The sequence below is a fragment of the Dermacentor albipictus genome, chromosome 9 (genome assembly GCF_038994185.2).
Source record: "Dermacentor albipictus isolate Rhodes 1998 colony chromosome 9, USDA_Dalb.pri_finalv2, whole genome shotgun sequence".
NCBI classification, from domain to species: domain Eukaryota; kingdom Metazoa; phylum Arthropoda; class Arachnida; order Ixodida; family Ixodidae; genus Dermacentor; species Dermacentor albipictus.
This window is the reverse complement of record NC_091829.1, coordinates 97,135,279-97,163,261: the sequence shown is the minus strand read 5'-3', so window position 1 is coordinate 97,163,261 and position 27,983 is coordinate 97,135,279. Positions and strand designations below refer to the sequence as shown.

The 27,983-nt window shown below is 44.5% G+C and overlaps 2 protein-coding genes across 4 annotated transcripts; one reads left to right on the top strand and one right to left on the bottom strand.

Moving 5' to 3' along the window:
• Window positions 1-893: 893 nt before the first annotated feature.
• Window positions 894-1,581, bottom strand: LOC139049934 (splicing factor 3B subunit 5). The gene has a single exon (XM_070525825.1). It carries the CDS (start codon window positions 1,252-1,254, stop codon window positions 997-999), a length of 258 nt encoding a protein of 85 aa, XP_070381926.1. The 5' UTR covers window positions 1,255-1,581; the 3' UTR covers window positions 894-996.
• Window positions 1,582-2,999: 1,418 nt separating this feature from the next.
• On the top strand, window positions 3,000-19,287 carry LOC139049540 (THAP domain-containing protein 1-like). 3 transcript variants are annotated; one of them, XM_070525083.1, is made up of 4 exons: window positions 3,000-3,282; window positions 11,354-11,476; window positions 13,051-13,125; window positions 16,713-19,287. In XM_070525083.1, the coding sequence occupies exons 1-4, from the start codon at window positions 3,130-3,132 to the stop codon at window positions 16,848-16,850; spliced, it is 489 nt and encodes a 162-aa protein (XP_070381184.1). In that variant the 5' UTR covers window positions 3,000-3,129; the 3' UTR covers window positions 16,851-19,287. The 3 variants fall into 3 exon arrangements, 2 of the variants coding, with proteins under 2 accessions (XP_070381184.1, XP_070381183.1); XR_011508380.1 differs by lacking the exon at window positions 3,000-3,282 and adding an exon at window positions 6,970-7,452 and having other exon boundaries at window positions 12,987-13,125; XM_070525082.1 differs by lacking the exon at window positions 3,000-3,282 and adding an exon at window positions 7,003-7,452.
• The last annotated feature ends 8,696 nt before the right edge of the window (window positions 19,288-27,983 follow it).

The following is a 27,983-nucleotide window of genomic DNA, read 5'->3' as shown; positions in this document are numbered from 1 at the left end:
CTGCATATGATGAAAACAAACTATTATGCACATCGCCCTGTTGTATAGTATTTGATCAACCGCTTTACATTCACCATAGATTCCAACACTGTGTGTAGGACCTGCATGACTTCTTTGCCAGTTCACTGGCTGATGAAAGATCTCTTTTAACTTGTGTAGCTGTGTTCTCCCTGCCCTATAACTGCCTGATAAATTCAATCGTATGGTCGTCCACAAACTGCACAGCGAGTCAAGGGTCGTGCCAAGCTCCGGATTATGACCACCTGCAGTTTCTTAGCGTGCACCTGAATCTAATACGGGTGTCACATGACGCACTTTCGATCGCGATTTAATGTCCAAGTCGCGACTGGCTCTTTTGCGCGAGCTGCGGGGGCGAGCCAGCCGCAGTTGATTTCGATCCGGATCGTGCTCGATCGCGATCCAAAGTGGCCGTGTGCTTTTCCTGAACCTCGCCCCCATCGAAATGCGGCTTCCACGGCCGACAATTTCTTCACAGCTATGTTTAGAGCTAGTTCCCGAACGCCGCGGAAAAATGGAGCAAGAAACCATCGAGGATCTTTCAAAGTCAAGCGGTAGCTCCTCAGTAGGACTACTGCGTAATGCTGCTGGGACACTCTGGTGCATTCGTCGTTTACCTGTGGTTAGACGAACGCATCGGGTGTTGGCCAGCGTCCGTGCTACAAAGTGCATTTGTATTCTGCGTTGACGTGCCAGTGCACCAGCAAGTCGCGTCGCTTGAGTCAGGCGAACGTTGTAATGTGGCGCGCGCAGAACGCCACTGTTGCGTCCGCTCTCGCCGCTTAAAAAGCAAGCTTACCACGACCGGGACGGACATGAAACCAACGCCAAGAAAGCGGCTGGTGTGTCCGTATATCGCAAGAATACGACCAAGCTGTGCGAAAGGCTCATCGTTTATTTTAACGATGCGGCGAAGCGTTGATGTGGACGTGACAGGATGCATATTTACAGATCGAGCTTGGCAGTCTGCGGCTGAGCTCAGTCCTCGGCCTTCTCGGGGGGCGGTCCGCACGGCTGCAGCATCTTCTCCATGATGTTGAATCGCACGCGCGCCTTGGTCTCGTTCTCGACGACCGAGAAGTAGTTGAGCATGTCGAAGTGGCCCAGGTACGAGGCGTAGCTGTCTCGGTGTTGGTTCACGAGCCACTCGTAGCGGGCGGTGTCCGCGTGGCCCGTGCCGATGTACTTCGACTGCAAATGCTCCAGCTGGCTGTGTATGTTGTAACGGTCGCCCATTTTCTCTTGCCTCGGTCGGCCTCTGTGGAACTCGAGTCTGGTGCGAAGCTAGCGGGAGTCCACAGCACACACACACGTGTGCACGAGAAACAGGCAACGTCAATGATGTGCGAAGAGAAACGTCGACGACGAACACATAAGCCGCAGCGTACTTGGACCGCTAAAGCCACGGGACAGAACTCTATTAGAACTTTGTTACTGCACCATAGAACAGATATATAACAAGTTGTTCTTTATTTTATGATATAACTGCACTGCACAACGCACGAAAAACGCCAGCAGAACGCCAAAAAACACCTCCGAGGTGGATGGATGGATGGATGGCGGCTATACCCTTTGTAACGGGCGGCGGCTAACGCCACCTAGCCTTTTGCTCCCCCCTCCTATTTTATTATTATTCTTTTTTTTCTATCTTTATATCCTTTTTTTTCTCAACCTAGTTTTTACTCCTCTCCCCCCCCCCAAGATAACTATCTAAAACAGGAGAGGAAACATTTGGTCCCCGATTTATGTTATTATCTATCCCTTGACTTCCTCCACCAATCCTCTAGCCTCCCCTTCGTTACTGCCACTCTTTTCTCGTCTATTTGCCTTCGTTCCCCGGGAAAACCTAATGCCCCTTCCATATCTGCCTCTGTTCCCTCTGCCAGGGTCGGGCGAAGGGCTGTGCATCTCAGCACTATATGTTCAGTGGTCTCCATTTCGGCTCCGCAAGCTGCGCACCGAAGGTCCACGTCTTCAAATTTATCCCTGCATGTTTTCGTCCTCAAAACCCCCGTCCTAGCCTCGAATAATAGTGAGCTGCCCCGCGAGTTATCAAATAAGAGCTCTCTCTTAATCTCCAACCACGGAGGAAGGAAACTAAGGAGAGGCCCTGACGTCACTCTTTGTGAAGCAAAAGTGAAGCCGGAAGTTGGCGCTGCTCATGGCGATGCTATGGCGATGCTCCGCCTTTTGTGCCACCCTCCTCTCATGTTTACATCTTTCGCGAAACCACGCCGCGCTGCGCGTGGTTTCACGCGGGGAGCGCGCGCGCTCGCGCAACATCCGGCAGAGCACGGTGCAGGTAACACAGCGCAACAAGACACGGTGACTAACGCAAACCCGCCCACACAGCGCCTTTGCCGCGGCACGAAACCTACCAGAGCAACACGTGTGAGCGCTCAAAAAATCAGAACAACGCCGCCATTGTGGCCCAAAAGGCGGGGCCATGCAGCAAAAGAAATAAAAAAGCAGCAAAAAAATTAAGCACCTCTACGTCATTTTCGCCACACTTTTCTCCTAGCGCGCGGAGGGGGTAGGGCCTCTCCTTAGTTTCCTTCCTCCGTGTCTCCAACACATCTCCAGATGTGTTGATGGTGATAATGATAAAATGCCGTGACGCCACTAATGTTCAAACCAATAAACTAACAGAAAAAAAACAAAAAGAAAGTAATTTGTATTTATGCAGCACAAAAAAGAGATGTTTATTCACACCAAACTTAAATATGAATGCTTTATTGAGCATTTCACGGTTACCAGCGACCTGCTATCATTCGAACAGCGCGGCTTGGTGATCTCTAAGGCTATGTAAAAGTAACGCACATGTTCGCTTTACCACAGTGATAAAGCTGTACGGTGCTTAATTAGGATAGAATATCCTCGCATTTGTTTTCGACTGCGATCAAGCCAGAGCACAACTCAGAACTTCTTTGATCAACTTGCTGATCTTGCATGAGATGTTGTTTTCCTGCTTTCGTTTTCGTTCAGTGCCGCTGCCATCTTGGTTCACGTGTGGAAAGCAGCTGGGCGTTGATTTCTGTGCTGTGTAGCGGTTGCTGTGCAAATTTTCCGTTTGTTTCCTAATAGTGGTATGCCTCTCGTCACCCACAAACGATGACTGGTTGCTGCGTGCCGCTGTGCGCCGGATCTAGCCGAAAAGGACATCGAATGTTTCGCTTCCCTCGTGACAAAGAGCGCCGGAAGATATGGGAGGTACAAATGAAACGCGCATTTTGGAAGGCGAAGGACACGAGCAAGATATGCGAGGTAAGCTACTCAGGGAAACCATCGGACATACCATTAAAGATACCTTCACTTTAGCGAGACATGCGTCAGGACAGCGTTCTTGGCACAGTGTCATGGACGCTAGTTGTCACGCAGTACGTTGGAATCGTACTGCAGTGCCAGACGCGCGCTGTCGCGTGTAGACGATTGCCATATATATTTATGGCAAATTCGGCAGATCGCACCGGAGCGTTCTGAGGTATAATCTCATCCTGTCATCGATCGTCGCTCTAGTGCGCGCGTACCGGTGCGATTAACCGAATTTGCCAGTAGACTTCCTAATTGACGAGGACGACCGACGCGTAGGCTATAGTGTCGCGATGTATTACGAAAATGAAAAAAAAATATCCGAAAGTGATAGCCCGAAAATACCGCCTCTGTGCGCACGCGTTCATGCCAACGTGTTTGTTTTATCGGTCCGACAATGGTTTCCCGCGCTCGCAGCAGCCGCGTTCCCATGTAGCACCGGAAGGCAAGAACGCTCGCGTATTGAGCACCAAGATTGTGCGTTATGTCCGATACGTGAATAACGTACACTTGGGTCATGAACGTGTGTGTGAAATTTTACACTAGTACCTGCCGATCATCTCTGCTCAAACAGTTAATAAACCTCAAACGAAAGCGCTCTTAATATTTGTGCAGTACCACGTGCCCATTTAAATGAAGTACGTAACAAGAATGACCTGCAATGTGGCCTGGGCACCTACCAACAGTCCCCGCATACACCCGGTTTGTGTCCGTTTAACTTCATGCAGTCTCCGCACCTCATTCCCCTAGTATGATGACGTACAGGTCAGGCGAGGCCATTGCTCAAAGCGAACCCCACTTGGGGTCGTCTGCTGCCACGTGCGTGCACCTAGCGCCGGCAGGCCATTGCTCAGTGGCACTTTTCAAAAGTTCTCGCAGTCGCCCGATGTGGCGCCACGGGTCTGGTTAAAGTCCCTTGATAATTTGAAAGTAGCGACACTCTTTGAACTCTGCCGCCGCCGCGCGACCTCCTCGCCCCTTGCGCGTTCCCCCGCGGCAACCAGTTTTGCCCCCGTTTTTCTGCACGACGATTGGTCTCCCCGCCGTTGCCCTTGGAAACGCGCGGATCTTGAGTTTTGCTTGTGTTTTTCTTTTTCGTTCGCGCCATTTTCCTCCTGAGCACGCCTGGCTCGACGCTTTAGCTCGGCGTAGCGAACGTTGTACGCTGTGTTTCCTGCTCTATGTGTTAGCGCCATGCCGGGCTATCGCGCATATAACTGCAGCAAGAAGCCTGAAGATGGTTATGCCGTTCTTATGATACCGCAAGGAAAGCGTGACGGCTTGCGCAGGAAGCAGTGACTGCATGACATTGGCCGAAATATAACTTTGTTCCGACATAGAACAGCGTTGTTTGCCAGCTGAGGCGTCTTATAGCTCGTAGCAAAGCATCCCGTAATGCTGAATTTTTTTTTCATTCTTCCGGCCTGCTCACCATCGTTTTTGTTGCGGTCCTCAGTATGCTTAATATTCTGGGGCAGCTCCATCACCTCGCAAGTTGCTAACTGTTGTTCAGTCTGAAGTGCAGCATTATAGATTCTGCTTTGCGCCCTGAAAAAATTAGTGCCAATTATACCCGTGGTATTGCAGGTGATGAGCGTTAGCTAGTCAACATCGAGTTTTTTAAAGTTTTAAGGCGAAAGCCTTTAGATCTCTATGTTTCAAGGTCGCGTTGTAAACTGTATCACGTGACCCAGGGAAGGCCAGAAGTGATCCAAAGCATGTCCACCCCTATATAAGAGAATGATTACCCAAGTTAATTAATGAATCATTAGTGATTGACATAAGCTGGATTAGGGAGGATTAAGGTTGATAAGAGTGTATTAAACAAGATTAAGGTGGATTAGAGTGCATTAAGAAGGATTAAGATGCATGAACAAATATTAAGGTGGGTTGAGGAGGATTAAGGCGGATTATGGTGGATTAGGGGGAAGGGCTGATGAAAGGGTATTAAGACAAGGGTAGATTAGGGTGCATTGACAAGGATTAGGGAGGATTAACGTCGAATAATCTGGATTAAGGTGAATTAGGATTGATAAAGGAGGATTAAGACCGATTAGAATAGATTAGGGTATATTAAGGTGGATTAGGGACCATCGAGCTGGATTATGTTCGATAGAGGTGGATTAGGGCGCATTAAGATAGATTAGGACTATTAGGCCGGATTAAGGTGGATTAACTTGCATGAATAAGGATTAAGGGGGCTGAAGGAGGATTAAGGCGCGTTATGATGGATTATGGTTGATAAAGGAGGATTAAGACCGTATAGGGTAGGCTAATGTGCATTAGGGGCGATGTAGGTTGATTAGGTTGTATTAAGGTGGATTATGAGTACTAAGCTGGATTAAGGTGGATGAAGGAGCATTAGGGTGGACTCAGGTGAATTAGGGTTCATTGAGTATTAAGACCGATTAGTCTACCATAATCCTCCTAATGCACATTAATCCACCGAATCCACATTCATCGACCTTAATACTCCTTCATTCATAATCCACGAAAGTACTCCTTAATGCACCCTAATCCACCTTCATCGACCTTAATCTACTCTAACCCTCCTTAATGCACTTTAATCCTTCTTAATCAACTCTAATACTCCGTCATTCAATTTAATCCACCCTAATCCACGATAATCGTCTTAATCCACCCGAATCTACATTCATCTACCTTTGTCCACTCTAATCCTCCTCATTATACCCTAATCCTTCTTCATTCACTTTAATTCACCATGGCCCACCATAATCCTCCCTAATGCACCTTAATCCTTCTTAATCCACCCTTATCCTTCTTCATGCACGTTAATCCACTATAATCGTCCTTAATGCACCTTCATCCACCCTAATTCACCATCATCAACCTTAATTCACCCTAGTCCTCCTTTATGCATGTTAATCCACCCTAATGCACCTTCATCGACTTTAATCCACCTTAATCCTCCCTAATACACCCGAATTCATCTTAATCCAACCACTAATCAATAATTACTTTACTAATCATTAATCATCTCTTAACGCGGCTGAACATGCTTTAGTTCGCTTCCCGCCTTCCTTCGGTCACGTGACATTTTCTGTAGCTCACAACGGGACCTTGAAACAGAGGTCTAAGGCTTTCGCCTAATAAGCCACACACAAAAGGATGTGTCACGAGCAATACTAGATCAGACGCACGAAGTAAAGCATCGGATCATGTGGCAGAAAAATTGTCTGGAGTATAGAACTCGCCTCAAAGCTCCCTTTACATCGGTATACCCCGTTCATATGGCTTTAAGAAAAAACCAACCTCCTCATAAACGTTGCCTCCAGCATTATCGATGCTGTTATTAGCATTTCTCAAAATTTTCAACCCCACTCAGCCGCGCAACTGGCCCGAAATAACACGCCTCCATAGAACCCTGCGGCCCGTCCGCGGGCGGGAGCCCAGGAGGAAAAGCGTGCCGTGCGTAGCCGACGGGCGAGGAGAATCGAGGAGGACAGCGCCGCGAGAAGGAGAGTGTCGCTACTTTAAATTATCAAGGGGTTTTAGGTTAGATAAAAAAAATGGTTAGATACGATGCCAGCGCCGCCGTTCAGGGTGGTACCAGTGGTACCATCCTTTGACACGGTCCGCGGGAGCCCAGGAGGAAAAGCGTGCCGTGCGTAGCCGACGGGCGAGGAGAATCGAGGAGGACAGCGCCGCGAGAAGGAGAGTGTCGCTACTTTAAATTATCAAGGGGTTTTAGGTTAGATAAAAAAAATGGTTAGATACGATGCCAGCGCCGCCGTTCAGGGTGGTACCAGTGGTACCATCCTTTGACCACCCCCAGGCCGTCATGTGTCTTTTTCTCGCTGCGACGCCATTTTGAATCACGGCGGGTGGTGTGAGTGGTCGCAGTTGATCGGTGCTACAGCTGAGCTTGCGTTGTTCGAGGCACACGCTGGTGGTTCAACTTGTTTGACAGTGTTCGTCTGCACGACTGGCTGTCAAGTCCACTGAGCTATCATGACGGGCTGTTGTGTGCTAAGGTGCCCCGGGTCAACACGTAACGGCCTGCGTTGTTTTCGCTTCCCCCGGGACTCGGAGCGAAGAAAGAAATGGGAAGCTCAAGTAAAGCGGGATCGGTGGAACGCAACTGACCACTCATATATCTGCGAGGTGAGTTGCAAAACAGTTGAGTCTTATCTCGATCCGTATTTTGCAATGAAAGCAAACTCGTGTACGCCGCTGCTGCATAAGCAGCGCATACGTACTACGGGCGCGAGCGTGTTTTTCGTTTTGAACTTAGCTTTTCTACGCGAGTAGTGGACGAGGGTGATTTTTATTCGCGGAATATTTAACACTAGCAAAAAATCGTAACGTCGCACACCTGTTTTATATTTTCACAGGAAGCACTGGCGCCTCTTTTGCAAAGTTCGCGTCGCTGTTGTTTAGACAGCAGAGTTACTTTTACGTTGAGCGAAAATAGACGAACCGAAAGTTAAGTGCTCGTTATTTGCTACTGAAGGCACACTGCTTCGTCTGGAGAGTGTGGCTGTTGTGCTGGTGCCACTCGAAGCCTTGCGGTTTTCTTTGAGATGTCAGTAGATAATTGCGGCTCTCACTTCAAAGTGCATAGAGGATTTTTTTTTTATTGGTATATAATTGCATCGTGCTATTCGAAAGCGACGTAGCCGATGTTATGATCGCGGGCATATTTGCACTACGCTGTTCGCAAGCAGACCTTATCGCTGCATGTTCATTCCCGATCGTGGTTGCTATTCTGTGACGGAGCTAAATACCTAAGCAGGATGTACTCATGTAAACGTGCAGCTAACGCACATTATGGGTCAAATTTTTTCTGAGCTTTCTGGCTCGGCGTCCGTCGTAGCCTACGCGTTGTTTGGAAACATGCGAGGTTCGGTAATCGAGCATTTTTTTATGAACATATTCTGTTAATTAAGCACCGTAAATAATGGTTATTTTTTACAAGTATTTTTGTATCAGTAAATAACTCCGTAAATAGCTGCTTTTTTACCACTGACTTGCTGGCTTATTTTGTAGTTTGCATCTTTTCTTCATGCTTTGTTTTCATGTTTGTTGAAAAGGTAACACGTACCACAGTGCACGTAGCAACTTTTTGCCCCTATGTCTTGCGCGCTTATTTGGAGATTTGATTCTTTTTTCATGCTTTGCTTTTATGCTTTCCTTTCAAGGTTAAACCCCACTGTACATACCCCACTTATCTGTCCCTCTGTCTTGCTTACTTGTATTGTAGTTTGCATTTTTTCATGGTCGACTGCACTTGACAATTAAGTAAATAATTTGCACTGTTTTTTTTTTGCCTTTGCTGTCCTGTATGGGGTGAGGTTGGCAAGCTAGGTTACATATTTTTCTGCAGCACTAATGAAGCTCAACCTTTAGGGAGCAGTTATTTTCAACAGCCTAGCCCATCACCACCCAATTTTGCAGGCAAAATAGGAATTGCATGCACAGGCATCGTCAAAACTGCAGCTTTTTACTAAACCTTTGCTGGTCGAGTCTTTTTTACAAAGCATACATTTTCAGTCTGTTACTTTTATTTCGGATTTAAAACTGTTAGAAAAGAATTACTGCAGTTAATGAGCTCAAATTCACCCTTTATTGTGTAGGTGTACAAGCATGGTTTATAAATGAGTACAGATGGGCATGAATAAAATAAACACAATGAAAAATATAATGCGCTTCACAAACGGAGGAATCGTAGCAGAACAACCGGTGCGCATGTCCAGAGCGCAAGCGAAGTCTGCATAGGAGCGCACGCAAGAACGCTCGGTGGTTGTGCACCTGTCAGAAAAATGAAACGACTGGAAAACTTGCAGTAGTGGTTTATCCTAGCCACCGCCAATGAGGTGCAATCAGTTCTCGTGGGCCTCGTGAAAGAAAACGCAGGCGCAGTGGCAACGTTGGTGTACGCGGCATCATTTGTATGTATCGCCAGCCTGTAAACAGATGTAATTGCACCCCTGTGGGCAATAAACAGGCGAGGAACTCGCAGTTACACTTTGAAAGATTAAAAAGCAGACAGGTTGTCTTTGCGAGCAAAACCAACCGCCGCGCGCGAGCGGCTGTTATCAAAGCGCAGGAATTGGAAAACAAAAAACCACGCAGAAAAAGAATAAAAAAACAATTTCTTTCACTCGCACAGAGCGGTGTCACCTGCTGGGCAACGGATCTTTAAAATGAAGCCTGTTTAAAATGATAGCCAACTGACGGCACACTAATTGTTCAACCTCGACCACTCGGGGCCCTAAAATTAATTCGTACAATTACGTCTTCGACCGTCGGATGTTAAAATGGCTATTATGAGTAAAAAGATGCGCAGTGCAATATTGATAAAAAGATAGTTCAAATCAAAGCACTCCAAGCGCGCCGAGAGCATGAACGGCGCGGCGCCGTTACGAACGCTAGCGCAGCCGATCCTGTGTGCTTCACAGGATCGGCTGCGCTAGCGTTCGTAGCGCTAGCGTTCGGTTGTCTCCACCCTGAACGGCGGTGCTGGCATCGAGGTTAGACTAGCATTACTACAGTGTACCAGTTGCATTACAGTGTATGGCTCCCAAAAAGAAGCCATACACAGTAATTCAAGAATGGATTAGAGTTACTATATACATGATCTGCCAGGGTAGCATATGCATTAACTATAGATTGGATTATTGTTCAATTCTCAGTTACGAAAGGAATCGAGAGATGCACCATAGAGTAGCACGAATTAAGCTACAAAGAAAACCCATGCAGGTTTTGTAAAAGAAATAGTCACAGCCAAGGAAGAAAAACAAAAGTGCATGTATTTACATTATTTACAGCTGGAGTTACTTAGAATACAGTTCTTTCCTATCAAACATGTAGCTCTTGCCCGCTATGGGAGATTGGCCAAGAAATGGGTGGATTATTCCAATCTTTTATGAAGAATAAATTTCAGAATATCTACCATGACTGAGCACTGTAGAACGTAAAACTATCGGTTAAATGAAAATCAGTAACAGGAAATCAAATTAATAATAATTAATTTAAAAGAAAGAAATTCTTGTACAGTCCATGTTGGACACTATTTCTTTCACACTTCCATCTTTCATAGTGCCATCGTATGCTGAAAAGGTATATCCAATATGTTTCTAAAAAAAATAACTTTTTCAGTTGAAGAAAAATTCTTCCTGGTTTGGGGATCTACCTTAGCCAACCAGGAGGCTAGCAGATCACAGAGTGAGGGCAAATTAATTGACAACTTGAAGTGCAGCACACCCAATATGGCAAGCGAGTTCTGTGGAAACCTAGCAAACATAAATTTTTCCTCAACTCAGAAACTTTCTCTTTGAGAAGCTCGTATGGTCTGTGCTTCAAGTTGTCGATCAGTTCACTATCAGCATAGATATGTGCTTTGTATTCGGTTCTAACTTGGTTTTGAAGCCACTCTATTGCTTGGCAGCTTGTAGTTCTGTTTGCGTTGTTGCCAGTGTCATGTAGTTGATCTGTGTTGGTTTTGCAAAGCTTCAGATTAGCGCAGAGTTTTCTCTATATGCAATGTTGCTGTTCTCTTCCTAGTAGCATGGCTACAACTATTGCAACTTCTGCTCCTCCATTTCGATTTGCTTTTGATGTGCCTTTGCAATTGGCGCTCCTCTGTTTCCATTTGCCCTTGACGTGAATTTGTTATTCTATTGCGCTTTACTGGACCTCATCCATGGAGCAAGACGGACAATTAGTCTCACATTTTCCCAGCCCTGCCAAGACCTCTACACTGTCGGGCACACCAGGGGAGATTCTGTCACCAGGAATTACTGCCATTGATGTCTTTGTGTAAATATTGAAAACTGCAATTCTGTTTGAAATGCATTGACAAGCCAGAAAACAGCAGTGTTGACACAGCTGCGAAGGACGAGTGTGTCTGCTTTTGAAAAAATTGAATTTCTTACTTAAGCTTTGTTGTGTTGCTTTGTTTGCTTTGACTCTAACCACCTTTGTAAACATTTGTTGTTAGAATGAAGAAAAAGCGGATGCTTAAACTCGTAGGCTTATTATTGCCATGCCTTAAATGTTGCAGTTGCATTTTGAGCCATCACAGTTTGAGCAGCGTCGAGCGGATGGCTGGAAAAAGCTGAAGCAGAATGCCATTCCCACGCTCTTTGCAAACAACACGCAGCCACCCAAGCAACAAACAGAACAGGTACAGTAACATGAAAAGGGGGGAAAAATCAAGATGCTTCGCGTGTTTATTTCTCTTCACAACTTGTACATAGTTTCTTATCAAGCCTTCCTTACAAACTGCAGGACAAAACCATGCATAAAAAGTTTTGAAGATGGTTATCTCCAAAGTGGTGCTGATTTCAGAATTTCTAACAATTAAGTGGACATGCTCTTGGCATGCAATCACTAGCTTGAATTCTACAATTACAATATGTGTGCTAACATTGTTCATTAAAATTTAATGAGCAATATTTAGTTAGTGTTTATTAGCATTTATCACACAATTCCTAATGTATGTCACTACTGTGGATCTTAAGCAGCAAAAATTTGAATTTTGTTTTGAGTGCAATTTTTTTCTACTTATTGGTACTGTTTCACTGTTGAAATGCCCTGTATAATGCTGCAAAAAAAAATTGGTTAAAAAGTGTGATTCCTGCCCAGTACAATACAAGAATATCACACCCGGAAGCAGTCTGTTAATATAAAAAAGATTTTACTAATATTACTTGGTGTTAATTCATTATAAGAAGAGCTTGTTTTCACAATTGCACTGGTGTAATTTTGACACATAATAAATATTAAAGCACCATGTCACACGCCCACATAGATATACTACTACTTCTGCTCGAGTTCTTTAAAGTAGTGCTTTAGAATTCTAGGCTGCTGCCACTGGATTGCGGGTGCATCAGCATGTTCTGAATTTGTCAAGGTTACTTTATATATATATATATATATATACCGGCCACGGCGGCCGCATTTCGATGGGGGCGAAATGCGAAAACACCCGTGTACTTATATTTAGGTGCATGTTAAAGAACCCCAGGTGGTCGAAATTTTCGGAGTCCTCCACTACGGCATGCCTCATAATCAGAAAGTGGTTTTGGCACGTAAAACCCCATAATAAATAAATAAATGTATATATATATATATATATATATATATATATATATATTAAGCTACACCATACGCTATGATAAACACAAATTCACTGGTATACAATGGGCATCGAACAAAGGAAGATAGTCATAAAAATTATGAATACCATATTCAAAGTACATATCTGATACCCATTCAAAATGAGCAACCTATTATGTGATTGCAACAACATCAGGCAAACTATTACAAATTTATTTTTTGGGGAAAAATAAGATAAGCAAGAGATGTACGGGAAATATTGTGACTGCATGCCATTGTAACTACCCCTAATTTTTACTTCCTTTATATTTCCATCCCTATAGTATTGCCATACACCTGCACAGAGTAGCAAACCAGATTACTTCCCTGTCTAACATCCCTATTTATGATTTTTCTTTTCTCTCTCCCTCTTTTTCCCTTTCTTCACTGACATCAACTTTCAATTAAGATTGTTGTAATCCCTTCACAGTGGAGGCATACATTTACATGTTTGCTCAGAACGTTTGTGCGAAAAACGTTGGCTGTGTAAGACTTTTAAGGGCGCAACATCGTCTTACACATCTTGTTTTCTAAAGCATGCACTGCATCAAGGGATTTGCCAAATAAACGTCGTGACGGCCTCTGCGACATCTTGCCCAGGGTTCACGCTCAATACGGCGAAAAAAGCGGCCAGAAGTCACCCGAGGGGAAGCAGCCATAAACAAGCATAGTGAGGTAGGTGTTCCCATGGGATGCACATGCTGCGTGGACTCCATGTCTTTCATGTACTATACTTTTTTTTCATTACTCTAGAATTCATTGCGAATGAGCTTGAAAGCGTAATTTTGTTACAGACTTACACTTTTAATAAAGTGAAGCGAAATGAAAGTGTAAGGAAAGATAACACGCTGTCAGTGTGCATCAAACCGTCGCATGTGCGGTGATGTACCCAAAGATTGAGACGTTTTGTAACTAGCACACGACATGATGGTAGCGTCGTATCCCGTGTGCTCATTTAAGTCTTGTGTCTTTGTTGTTCTTGTTTGATGTCTCAATCCTGTAACATGCAGCAACTAGCCCAACTTTCTCCTCTTTTCTAACGGGCCTCTATCAATTGAGCTACCAATCGAACTAGGGTTCAATTTTGTCACCGATTTCTTCTTTGCTTTTCTGCAACACAACGCTTCTTGTCCAATGCACACTTCGATCCCATTCGGTTCACTTCACTCCTTCCTGCACACTCAGCTGCTGCTTTTGATGCCGACTTCTTCACCTCCTGCCTCTTTTTCTGCTTGCACATGCACATTCTGGAGGATTGGCCAAGAATGTTCACGTGCCTAGTGTCATATGTGCCCTGTTGCACGTACCCAACGGCCTCAAACTGTATTCATCATCATCTTCATGCACATCCCCAGTGACTCAGGCTGGCATGACAGAAGTTAGATATGGATGGATGTACTGAAAAGTGTGCAGTGTTTCCAGAGAATGCAGGTAGCATTAAAATTCAAATTTTTTGTGGAGCCTGTGTTTTGTAAGCTTGTTATGGCCAACTGTACGTGTATTGATGTTGTGGCCATGGCAGTAGTGTCAGCCGGCACTACCAAGAGCAGATGCGGCACACATCCAGTAAACTGCAGGCATCGTGTAGTGGGCGAGCTTATGAGTTGGCAGCTGGTCAATAAAACATTGTACATGCAACTAATAGAATAAGGGCAAAATGTGACTCTAATCAACCAAGAGAACAGCCTGGCTTCAGGAAGGGATATTCTACGATGTATCACGTCCATGTCTTCAAACAGGTAACCGAGAAATCTGTGGGGTACGATCAACCTTTCTATATGGCAATCATAGATTATGAAAAGGCGCTTGATTCAATAGAGAGAACAGCAGTCATGGAGGAATGGCATAATCAAAAAGGACAGGAGGCATGCATGAATATCTTAGGAAATATCTACAAAGATTCCACAGCTACCTTGGTTCTCCATAAGAAAAGTAGGAAGTTAACAATCGAGAAAGAATTCAGGGAAGAAGATGTGATCTCTCCAGTCCTATTCACTGCATGCTTAGAAGTATATTCAAGCTTTTAGGCTGGGAAGGCTTAGTGAGCATCGACGACGAATATCTCAATAACCTTCGATTTGCAGATAACATTGTCCTGTTCAGCAACTCTGGGGAGGAACTGCAATAAATGGTCGATTGAGGACCTTAACTGAGAGTGTGTGAGAGTATGTTTGAAGATTAATATGCGGAAGACAAAAGTAATATTCAATAGCCTGGCAAAAGAACAGGAATTCATGATCACCAGCTGGCTTGTAGAGTCTGTGCAGGAGTATGTTTATCTAAGTAAATTACTTACGAGGCTCCCTGATCATGAGAAGGAAGTTTACAGAAGAATAAAAATGGGTTGGAGTCCATACAGCAGGCATTACCAAATACTGACTGGGAGCTACCGCTACTAATAGTACTAACATGATAACTAACAGTACTCATGATTCTACTGGTACTAACATATGGGGCAGAAACTTGGAGGTTAACAAAGAAGCTAGGGAACAAGGACCACACAAGAAGTGTTTGAACGAAAAATATTAGGTGTAACGTTAAGAGACAGTTAGAGAGTGGTGTGGATCAGAGAGCAAACGGGGATAGCTGATATCTTAGTTGACATTAAGTTAACTTAATGGAGCTGGACAGGCCACGTAATGCTTAGGTCAGATAACTGGTGGACCATTAGTTACAGAATGAGTGCCAAAGGAAGGGAAGCGCAATTGAGGAAGGCAGAAAGTGAGGTGGGGCAATGAAATTCAGAAATTGGCAGGCTGGAATCTGCTAGCACAAGACAAGGGTAATCGGAGATCGCTGAAAGAGGCCTTTGTCCTGCTGTGGACCTTCAAAGGCTGCTGCTGCTGATGATGATGATGCTACCTCAAGGCAGCCAAAGTTGGGAGCCTCACTCTACAGTGAGCAAGAAGAACCATGACACTCAATTTTTAATGACAACCACAGGAAGCCAACAGACAATCGGACATAGGAAAGCACAGTAAAAATTGGAACTGTTCATTCTTTCTTTATTACCCATAAAATTAATTGTGGATGAGGGTTACATGCAAGAAGAGCTTTACGATCAGCTTTCATAACTTTCAAGAAACTTGTTGCAATGTCACCTGCAAACAACAATGCCATAACCAAGATCCCCTTATCGGTTATCGCATTTCAATGTTCTAGTTTAGTGCCTTGTTCCAGATTGAAATCCTACATTAAACACAGAAACATGAGCACCGTTACAAGTGATAAACTCCTACAGAAAAGCATTAAATGGCTGCAGTTCTTGGAAAATGAAGTCCAGTGGCATGTATTTGACAATGTAGCATTTATTTCTCAAATACTAAAGACATAATTCTCTATTTTCTTTATTTGAAGCTTTCTCTATTTATAGCTGCATTACTTGACCCATCACAGGCATTCTTATTCTTCTCACATGATCGTAACTTGAACATCTTGTCTATGTACGAAAATCATTGTCATCTTGCATTCCTACTTCCTGCCTGTTTTGACTGGGTATAGTTGGTTCAGTTCGTTGCATTGCAAGCATCTTGTAATGGACACATCAATTAGGACACATCACATGCTTTCAGCTGTCTGTATTCCTGTCTGTTTTCCTGGGAAAGAGTGCACACGATGGCGTGCTTTGACCAAAGGGAGGCCGCTCCCCTGCCCCGGTGTAATGTGATCTGTCTTCCGTGCAGTACAAACGGTCCTGGCGTGCATTTTGTAAGCATCCACCTAGTGGACTGTCGATTTTGACTGCTGCTGAAGTGCTGATTGCCTTGCCTGCGGTGTGACCGAGAACGAGGCAGCCGTCTGCCTCCTGCTCACACGTACAGCTCCAGCCAATTGGTGTTGGTGGCTGAAGTGGACAGCCCACAAGGTCGAGACTTACAGTAGAGCCTCCCCCCAGCTCTCTCATGACATGCCCGCTGTGGTGACGCAGTGGCTCTGGCGTTGCACTGCTAGGCACAGGGGTGCTAATTGACATGAGCACAGAGGAGGACAGACAAGAGGCATTCATGTTGTCAGTCTTCCCCTGTGTGTGCAAGTTTGCGCCTCTCTTCAAATAGCTATAGTTCACCAACCTGCATAAGAAATCCTGGGTTTACATACCCTCCTACATCCTAGCCTTTGTTCACTCATCAACCAATCATCAGTGCACTAAAAACCAGCTATACTAGCCCAATGGCATGTAATCCTGAAGTTATGCTTGCTCGTTAGTTTTTGTCAGAGGTCTATAGTCGTTCATGGTTCACTTTGTACACATCTCCTTGCAGGCCGACCACAAGCCTGAGGCTCTAATGTCATTCTGCGAAGTTGTCCTAACGTATGAGAGCTATAGCAGTGCCACAGGAAGTACCATTGTCACCATTCACCAGATAGCCGAGCAAGACGAACCGTTGACGCCCCACTGACCCAGGACAGCCGCCCCAGATCTCTCTGCCAGCTTGGCCACCAGTGCCTGCAACGTCTGTGCATAACCACGAGACGTTGTTGCTACCTTTGCTGAATAGAGAACGGACATTGCAAGCCGACTGCCAGGAATCCTCTGGATGTGGGCTGAGGTTGTCTACATGCCATTGTGCTCGAAAGACACGAGACGAAGATTACTATTTGTGCTTGTGCTGTGTATATATGTGCAACAGTGATGTGACTGCAGTGAGGGCAACTTGCATAGCTAATTTGTAAGGTGAGAACCACTCCACATTGCTCAAGAGCAGTGAGGTTGTTACCTCCGTTTGCATTGTACTTTTTTGCACAGTACTCAAGTAATTGCCCTCGCTGAATGGATAACAGACATTGCAAGCCAACACAAAGAACCACACGAAAGTGACTCGTCTACAAGCCAGGCTACATTCTAAGAGGCTCACAAAAATGTGAGGAAATCAAGAGATTGCAGGAAATTAGATATATTATAATGTTCATCACATTAGAGATAGACAAGAGATTTTGCTTGCAGGAAAGGCACAGAGGTAGACCTGAGCTGCTGCACTCTACTCCGCTACTCTCTACTGGGTCAAAGGGAAGGGGGAGTGAAAGTACATTGGAACCTCGTTCATACGTTGTGGAAAAAACGCTGGAAAAAATGTACTAACCGAGTAGACGTATGATCGGAAGCCAGTGAACAAATTGACAGACTCAACTGTAGATAGCATCTATGTAACGTGAAACGTTTCAGGAATCATTGCAGCACAAGAGGCTGACGTGAGCTGAGCTGGTGATGTTCGGGCGGTCCAAGACGCCTGCTGTCCTTTTCGTGACTTCGACCAGTTTACGTTTGTGTCAGCAGCTGCTTCGAGCGGGGTACTTTGGCAGTACGTTTTGACGTGTCCACATCAACGGTAGTCGTTGCTGCACGAGACAGGTGCCGATGCCTGTGAGCCCAAGCGACCCGAGACGTGCGTAGTTGTAGTGTTTTAAGACTGCGACAGGAAATATAAATTAAATCGAGCTGGTAGACAACACCGGCACAGGATGCTGCCTTTGCGCCACCTGCAGCGGAGAACGGCGGTGCATTTGGGTTATCACCTATTAAAAGTGTGGAGTACGCTTCCAATGGCACTACAGCTCATGCACTGTGAAGCAATTATAGGTAGGTGAGCGTGGATATCGCAATGTGGTCGGCAGCAATAGATTCACAGCGCTGCGAATGCTGTGTGCAATGACTTGGGACGAGATTTTCTGGTAACGGAACAACAAACTTGGTGTGCACCAGTGTTGTCAAGTGCGACGAGCCGGCGAGCATTGCGAGGAAACTGCTGTGGCAGGCGGCTAGTGTTCTCGATCGCGCGGTCCTCACGCCTTTTCTTGTTTTTTACGGGACCTTGCGGCCAGAAAGCGTCTCACACGATCGCAGTTTGGTGATCACCTGAACATTGGTGCTGAAAGATAATGTTTTCGGGAAACATATGAACCAGTAAAAAATAAGCGTAACTGTATTGTGTGATTCTTTGTGTTCTTGATCGTGAATATTGGCGCCGGGAAAACATATTTAACAGGATCGTATCAGTGAGGTTCCACTGTATAGGGATGTACTGTACTATAGGGATATATTGTACTGTATTTGGATGAATGATGAGGAAAAGAGGAGTGCCGCTCGTCCAGTCCCTTCACATGCAAGAACTCCAACAGTGCCTGTGTTGTCTGCCTCACAGTTGTAGGATCGGGCCATGAACTGAGAACAGTGCTCTCCAGTAGTGGTTACTTGCTGATGCTGGCAGGGAAACTGTCCAGTGGCCATCTCTCCAACACATATGCTGGGCGTAATATATGTTCCAATGTTTCAGGTGTTTGGCTGAGCTCGCAGTCAGGGCTACTCGACTGGCTTAGGTGCATAGCGGTGGGTGAAAGGAACACCCAGACGAAACATGACTGTCTGCGGTTGTGTTGTGTTTGTGAGCAGCAGCAAAAGGGTGGCCACCGTCACCAAATGGACATTGCGAGTCACCTGCAGAGGGGTCTCTTTTGTAATTGTTTTAGTGAAGTGGAACACATTTCACAAGGCTCAAGAAGAGTGAAATCAGTGTGTCTGTCCATTCTGTTTTTTTTTTGTCACACTGAGTTTGATCACCCTCATCAAAGGAATGACAGACATTGCAAATTGAGCACCGAGGATCACCTGACGGGGCAAGCTACACTCGCAAGACTTGAGTGTTAGACAAATCCTAATGCTCACCAAATTATTCAGAACTAGGCAAAGCAGGGGTAGAAGTTCAAGCTCTAAGGTGCTTTTACCTCAGGGGCTTTAACAGAATGAACTGCCAAAAAGGGCTACAGAGGTAAAGTTACAGAAACTCACTAGTTCAGCACTCATTGCACAAATTTTCGCAAAATAAAATCATGTTGTTCTCACGCTTGTCAAAGTGTTGTTGCTTTGTGTGAGGAGCATTCATTCTTCATATGGATTTACCTATCCACACAGTCTTGCCAAATGTGGTTATTCACAAATTGTAGCCTCATTGCCTGTAGAGGCCACTGTCTACAACCAAAGCATCCTTTTAGTATATTTAATAGGGGCTGCCTCCTCCTGCTACTGTAAAGCCTAGTATACTATACACGGTGGTTTAGCGTGTACATCAAAGTACCACTAATTACCAAACCATTGAAATAAAAAGCTTGCCACATTGGCTTTCTTTTAAATGTGTAGAAATGCAAAAGGTAGTGTACAACAAACAACTAAAGCCTATGTTTTAGAGAGCAGCTCTTAGGTGGCCGTTCCTGCAGTGAGCGTTGGCGTTGTCCCTTGTAACCGAGCGGAAGGTGAAAGCGAACGCGGAGTGCAGTGGGAGATGAAAGAAGAGAGTGCAACAAGGAAGGTGGAGGAGGAGGAGGCTACAGTGAAAGCATGAGGCTGAATGCGGAGGAGCAGAGTATGAGGAAAGAGTGAGGAGGAAATCAGAGTGCCGTGAGGTATGGCACCATAGTATTTGTAACCTCATTGCATGTGCAACGCTAATTGTGTAGTACTTTCCGGAAGCCACGTGGGCACCAGCAATTTCACTGGAACCTTCGACGAGTCGTCTGTAAAAGCCAACGCACTTGACCCGCAGATCAGGCTTTTGACGATCGCCGACTCTGCTCGCCACCATCATTTTGCTCGAGTGGGGTCACGAATAATAACTGTTAAGAGGCTAACGTGGCGACAGTCGGGGAGCTCCAGAGAGCATTGTGTACATGTCCAAACGTTGACTTTCCTCTCTGCCACACTCTTGCCGTGTATATACACACACTGAACCACCTCTCGACCTGGCGTACGAGGAAGCAGCAGCACAAATGTCAAGGGAAGAGGCAAAGAAAGCTTCCCTTTAATATACTGCAGTCTTGTCCAGGAGGTTGGTGGCACCATACAGGTTGTTTCTTCTGACCAGAAGGCGTTTGTTTAGAAAAGAAATCCTGTGTTAGGAGGGACACTTGACTTAAGAGAAAGATTGAAAAACGGGCATGGATACATACGTGCAAGCGGCCTGTGCATTCACCCTAAACAAAAGATTGGCACAAATATCGAACCATAGAAGCTTTATTCCTGGTTCGGGTATCTACCTTAGCCGACCAGGAGGCTAATAGATCACAGAGTGAGCTAGGGCAAATTAATTGACAGCTTGAAGTGCAGCACACCCAATATGGCAAGCGAGTTCTGTGGAAACCTAGCAAACATCAATTTTTCCTCAACTCTGAAACTTTCTCTTTGAGAAACTCGTATGGTCGGTGCTTCAAGTTGTCGATCAGTTCACTATCAGCATAGATATGTGCTTTGTCTTCGATTCTAACTTGGTTTTGAAGGCACTCTATTGCTTGTAGTTCTGTTTGCGTTGTTGCCAGTGTCATGTTGTTGATCTGTTTGTTAGTTTTGCAAAGCTTCAGATTAGCGCGGGGTTCTCTCTATATGCAATGTTGCTGTTCTCTTCCTAGTAGCATGGCTACAACTATTGCAACTTCTGCTCCTCCATTTCGATTTGCTTTTGATGTGCCTTTGCAATTCGCGCTCCTCTGTTTCCATTTGCTCTTGACGTGAATTTGTTATTCTATTGCGCTTTACCGCACCTCATCCATGGAGCAAGACGGACAATAAGTCTCACATTTTCCCAGCCCAGCTGCCAAGACCTCTACACTTTCGGGCACACCAGGGGAGATTCCGTCACCAGGAATTACTGCCATTGATCTCTTCGTGTAAATATTGAAAACTGCAATTCTGTTTGAAATGCATTGACAAGCCAGAAAGCAGCGGTGTTGACACAGCTGCGAAGGATGAGTGTGTCTGCTTTCGAAAAAATTGAATCTCTTCTAAGCTTTGTTGTGTTGCTTTGTTTGCTTTGACTCTAACCACCTTTGTAAAAATTTGTTGTTGTTGTTGGCATGAAGAAAAAGCGGGTGCTTAAACTCATAGGCTTATTATTGCCATGCCTTAAATGTTGCAGTTGCAGTTGCATTTTCAGCCATCACAGTTTGAGCAGCGTCGAGCGGATGGCTGGAAAAAGCTGAAGCAGAATGCCATTCCCACACTCTTTGCAAACAACACGCAGCCACCCAAGCAACAAACAGAACAGGTACAGTAACATGAAAAGGGGGGGAAAATCAAGATGCTTCGCGTGTTTATTTCTCTTCACAACTCGTACATAGTTTCTTATCAAGCCTTCCTTACAAAGGACGAAACCATGCATAAAAAGTTTTGAAGATGTTTATCTCCAAAGTGGTGCTGATCTCACAATTTCTAACAATTAAGTGGACATGCTCTATGCATGCAATGACTAGCTTGAATTCTACAATTACAATATGTGTGCTAACATTGTTAATTAAAATTTAATCAGCTATATTTAGTTAGTGTTTATTAGCATTTATCACACAATTCTTAATGTATGTGACTACTGTGGATCTTAAGGAGCAAAAATTTGCATTTTGTTTCGAGTGCAATTTTTTTTTTACTTATTCGTCATTCACTGTTGAAATGCCCTGTATAAAGCTGGAAAAAAAATCTGTTAATAAGTGTGATTCCTGCCCAGTACAATACAAGAATATCACACCCGAAAGCAGTCTGTTAATATAAAAACGATTTTACTAATATTACTTGGTGTTAATTCGTCATAAGAAAAGCTTGTTTTCAGAATTGCACTGGTGTAATTTTGACACATAATAAATATTAAAGCACCTTGTCATACCCACATAGATATACTACTATTTCTGCTCGAGTTCTTTAAAGTAGTGCTTTAGAATTCTAGGCTGCTGCCACTGGATTGCGGGTGCATCAGCATGTCCTGAATTTGTCAAGGTTACTTTATATATACCGGCCATGGCGGCCGCATTTCGATGGGGGCGAAATGCGAAAACACCCGTGTACTTAGATTTAGGTGCACGTTAAAGAACCCCAGGTGGTCGAAATTTTCGGAGTCCTCCACTACGGCGTGCCTCATAATCAGAAAGTGGTGTTGGCAGGTAAAACCCTATAATCAATAAATATACGTATATATATATATATATACGGTGCAACAAATGGTCGATTGAGGACCTTAACTGAGAGTGTGTGAGAGTATGTTTGAAGATTAATATGCGGAAGACAAGAGTAATATTCAATAGCCTGGCAAAAGAACAGAAATTCATGATCACCAGCTGGCTTGTAGAGTCTATGCAAGAGTATGTTTATCTAAGTAAATTACTTACAGGGGACCCTGATCATGAGAAGGAAGTTTACAGAAGAATAAAAATGGGTTGGAGTGCACACAGCAGGCATTACCAAATATTGACTGGGAGCTACTGCTACTAATGGTACTAACATGATAACTAACAGTACTAATGATTCTACCGGTACTAACATATGGGGCAGAAACTTGGAGGTTAACAAAGAAGCTGGGGAACAAGGACCACACAAGAAGTGTTTGAACGAAAAATATTAGGTGTAACTTTAAGAGACAGGAAGAGAGTGGTGCGGATCAGAGAGCAAACGGGAATAGCTGATATCCTAGTTGACATTAAGAGAGGGACAGGCCACGTAGTGCTTAGGTCAGGTAACTGGTGGACCATTAATTACAGAACGAGTGCCAAAGGAAGGGAAGCGCAATTGAGGAAGACAGAAAGTGAGGTGGGACGATGAAATTCAGAAATTGGCAGGCTGGAATCCGCTAGCACAAGACAAGGGTAATCGGAGATCGCTGAAAGAGGCCTTTGCCCTGCAGTGGACCTTCAAAGGCTGCTGCTGATGATGATGCTACCTGAAGGCTGCCAGAGTTGGAAACGTCACTTTACAGTGAGCAAGAAGAACCATGACATTCACTTTTTAATGACAGCCACATGAAGCCAACGGACAATCGGACATAGGAAAGCACAGTAAAAATTGGAACTGTTCGTTCTTTCTTTATTACCCATAAAATTAATTGTGGATGAGGGTTAAATGCAAGAAGAGCTTTACGATCAGCTTTCATAACTTTCAAGAAACTTGTTGCAATGTCACCAGCAAACAACAATGCAATAACCAAGATCTCCTTATCGGTTATCGCATTTCAATGTTCTAGTTTAGTGCCTTGTTCCAGATTGAAATCCTACATTAAACACAGAAACATGAGCACCGTTACAAGTGATAAACTCCTACAAAAAAAGCAGTAAATGGCTGCAGTTCTTGGAAAATGAAGTCCAGTGGCATGTGTTTGACAATGTACCATTTATTTCTCAAATACTAAAGACATGATTCTCTATTTTCTTTATATGAAGCTTTTTTTCTTAGGCGCCGCCATATTGTGAACGCAGTGACGCCGTCTATGAGCAACGCCATACGCAAGCGTCTATTTGTCGTACAAAAATCCCTTACGTGACCCTAGGTGCCTAGAGACAGCATTGTTTAGGGATTTTTGAGAAGGCGCGACGCTGGCGCCGAGCGACGCCGTGGCGTGTTCATCCTCGGCGTGTTCGTTCTCTGGACCGCGCTGTGTTCAACATTGCTCGTGTGTTTGTGCGTGCGTTGCTTGTGTGTTGGTTGTAGGTTCTGTGTTACTTGGCGGAAAGCCGTGAGTAGTGGCGGTTCGGCAGTGCAGCTTTGGCCTCGGTGAGCTCTGGCAGTACAGAAGCTGCGTTGTGTGACCCGTGCTTTTTTGAGAACCCGGCGGTGGTGACAATTGACATATCGAAGTGGCCTAGCGCCTCGGCAGCGAAGTTCTGCGAACCGCAAAGTAGTGTCGCCGTGTCCGACTTTGCTTAAAAGAGGAAGCTTTAGCTCGGGCCCAACTCCGACGCGGCCTATTCAAATGCATGTAAAAACGCAAAAACGTTTTTCTGAGATAACCCTTCGACCGATTTTGATGAAATTTGTTGCATTTGAGAGAGTAAGATAAATTCTAGTGACTGTTGGAAACAGAATTTTGATTTAGGGCTTGCATTTTGTTAGAAAGATTTTCAAAAATTCAGAAGTTTGAAAAAAATAGAAGCATGAAGTTTACAAACTAATAGCTCTGCATCAAGAACAGATATCGCAGTTCTGTAAACGGCATCCGTTAGATCATTCAAAGCGGACAAATATTATATGTCATTTTACATCTTACGTGAATTTGTTACATTGTTTACGAGGGTTCTGCAAAAGTTGTAATTACATATTATAACATTCTTTGAGGTTCAAGCGTAACATATCAATTTTGTCCGCTTTAGATGTGCTATCAGGTACAATTTACAGAATTGCGATATCATTTTTTCTTGTTGAGTTACAGAGTTGTAAACGTGATAGTTTCGTTTTCTGAAAATTTGCAATTTTTGTCAATTTTTTATAAAATATTGAAGGCCTAACTCAAAAATTCGAAACCAACAGTCACTAGATTTTAAGTGTTTCTTTTAAATGCAGCAAACCTAGTCGAATTTAGTGCAGTGGTTGCCGAGAAAAACGAATTCTCCTTTTACATGTATTTAGATAGAAGCACCCGAGCTAAAGCTTCCTCTTAATGGACATCGAGAGATGTGCTGCTCGCTGCAAGTCATGTAAATGCAACTGCGTCGACCGCCCACTGTTCAGCGCTGAATGTGTGTTTGGTGTGCTGTTCTTGAAACGAGTGGTGCAGCCGTGCAGCGGGGGTGGCGGAGGAGCAGAGTGGCTTAGGGGCTCCGTTTGCGCGTTCACAGACATGTGCTGCCGTCTTGGTCTCATTAGCGGCTGTCGCGGGATTGTGGTGTGCTAGCTCCTTGCCTAGTATGAAGTTTACGACGCTAACACACAGCATGTTCACGTTTTTCCGCACTATATGTCATTTGCATGACGGCCGAGTTGAAAACGAGACATATCTCTGTGTTCTTTGCGTTTGTGTGTTGTAAATTACTTTCTATTGTGGAAGTTCTGGGAGTCTTATTACGCAAGGAGTGCGAACGTAAACATAAACACATGTGTGTGTCTGAAATTTTGAATTACCCGTAATACCCTTTACGACTGATAAGTTGGCCACATGGCCTGTGTGAATCAGCTACCGTATGTTGCGACGCTCTTTCGTGTGGTAAAATGATGCATGGTGCGCGCTTATTTCTGTACTATTGTAAAAACCATTTGTTTATTCACTCAATACAAATGTACGGCTTCTTCGCCACATTACATTTTAGTTACGCGGTGAAGCGTACTAAAAGGGGGGGGGGGCGCTATCAGCCAGCATAGTTTGTCCACTTAGGCGACCTGAGAGGCGGCGGGTGTGCGAGTGTATAATTAAAGAACTCTTATTATGTCCAGTTACAGTGGCCCCTTTTCACTTTTAGTGTGCTTCACCGCAGTACATTGCTTAGGCTTCACTGCGAAATATTAGCGTTTTGCGAGAGAGATAATCGTAAAAAGCCTGATTATGCAACGTTTCTTTTGTAGCTTGCTACACCGCAATACAGGGGTGTAAATAAGCATCGTGCAGTAAAGCGTACTAAGAGTGGAAAGGGCACATAGGTTTACACTGTGCTCATTATTTTCAATTGTGACATAATTTGCAAGTGCATCTGTGCTCATGGTAAGCTTCATTGACAATTCTTTGTACATTACAAATTCATATTGCAGGGAAGCTTACTAAAGCACATTCGCCATTATGGTACGTGTGATTGACCTTCAATGCAGGAGCACAATGCGGATTCTTGCCCCTAGCTGCTTTTGGCTGGACTGCACATACTCTGTGAGAATTGATTAATTATTCATAAGTGCACTGGTACTTTAAACTGGAGGGCTCAAGTTAATATGGAAGCACAATTTTTATTAAGGGCACAAGATGTTGCCGACATGGTTGCAGCACAGCCTTTTTTTTTTCTTCCAGGCACCTTTTCTACTTGAAGCTTCCATTGCAGTGTTTCGAGCCTCTTTGAACCAGCGCATAGTGTATATAAAAATTGGACACTGATTGGGAACATCACCCAAGTTCATGCCTATGTATAGTAAAAAGATGTAGCACGACCAGACAAAATAAATGAAGGGGGTGGGCTGTATGTAGCAATACTAAGTGTTAAATGGTGCTTTATCCTTTCCCTGGAGTTATCTGTTTTTGTGCTTTTTATGGATCCTCCGCAGTAACCATGCGAGTGCCGAACTTGAGCTTGTTGGTTTCATCTCATGGTTGTTACTAACAAAATGGTGTGATAAACGAACAAGGGCTTGGAGGCATCTGTTCACCTTGCTTGCCCCATGGTGCTGCTTTAGAAGCACTGTGAGCATCCAGGCCAACTGGGTAGGGAGGTTTATTGCAATTGATTCTGAACTTTATTGCCACCAAACTAACAGTGCTCTCAATGACAGCTTTTGGACAGTAGAATGCTTGCACCCAGCAAAGATTTAAGAAGGAAGCATTCAGGATGTGCAAAATGGGCTTTTGAAGCTGGCAGCATTACTGAAGGGGCTTTGCCCATCTGCACTCTTTATGGATACACAAAGATGATTTCCTCTTTAAGAGGGATTGTTTCAGGTCGTTACATGGCAACAGTGTTGGGTGTTTAGTAGCTTGTCTTTGCCCACTGTTAATAACCTGTTTCTTCTCCAGTGCCCCTGTGAAGTGCCTACTTTTTGGACACAATGTGCTCTCCATGCATGCATGCATTTTTAGCTTGTAAAGATTATTACCCCTTGCCTCAAGCTGGTTCTTGCTGATGTCACCCAAGAAGGCATTCGGGAGTATGGCAATGTACACTTACAAAACACTGTTGATACCAGTGAAACCAAATTAATGGAGCTGCTGTTCTTTTTTTGTCCACTCCATCCTTGTTAGTTACAATGAGCAATGTCCGAACAGAAGGCATATGTAGTTGGTCGTGCATAGCCTGTGCACTAAGACTTGTTGGCATGTTATGACCTTAGCGCAGTGTTTATATGTAGAAACCTTCTGATGTGTTGATGACTTCCTTCTCTTTATCATACTTTGCCTGATGGAGCCAGCAAGTGGGTCAACCATATGTTCAACAGGCTTCCCACTAGTTTTCCCAGTCTCCTTTACCAGGGTGCTGCTCATAGATATCTGTTTTCTTGACCTTGCACTGCACTTCAACCATGGCCACACCTGCTAAACCTATAGCATGCGACCAAAAAAGTGATGTACATCATGTTGCTCCAAACTCGTGACATGTGCGACAAGGCCTTGAGGAACACCCTCATTTATTTACGCCCTCATCATACTGTACGAAGCTTCGCATGATAAGTGCGAGAATTAAGATCTGCTGGTTTTTCAGTGTTATTCCTGTCCAGCTTGCTCAAAGCTATCCTGAGTGTTTCAAAAGCAAATGACCACTGCTGGACAAGAAGTGCTTAAAATAAGGGTCGCTATAACCACTTATGTCACACGAATTGAAGAAGGCCACTGAGTATACAGGCGGTTTACTTCATATCCAACAAGCTTGGTTCTCCCTTTGCTAGTGAGTGAACTGAACTTGCCCCGAATACATGGCCTGTGACAAACTATGTGCCAGATGCTGTGTCCCCTGCAAAGCTGAAGATATGTACGAGATCCTGACACCCTGCAGCGGCTTCTACACTGGGCAGACAGGCTACTATAAAAACAACTGCCTTTACTAATATGCTAATAACATGAAAACGGGCAGAAATTTGGCTATTCATTGGACCCAACTGCAGGTGCAAG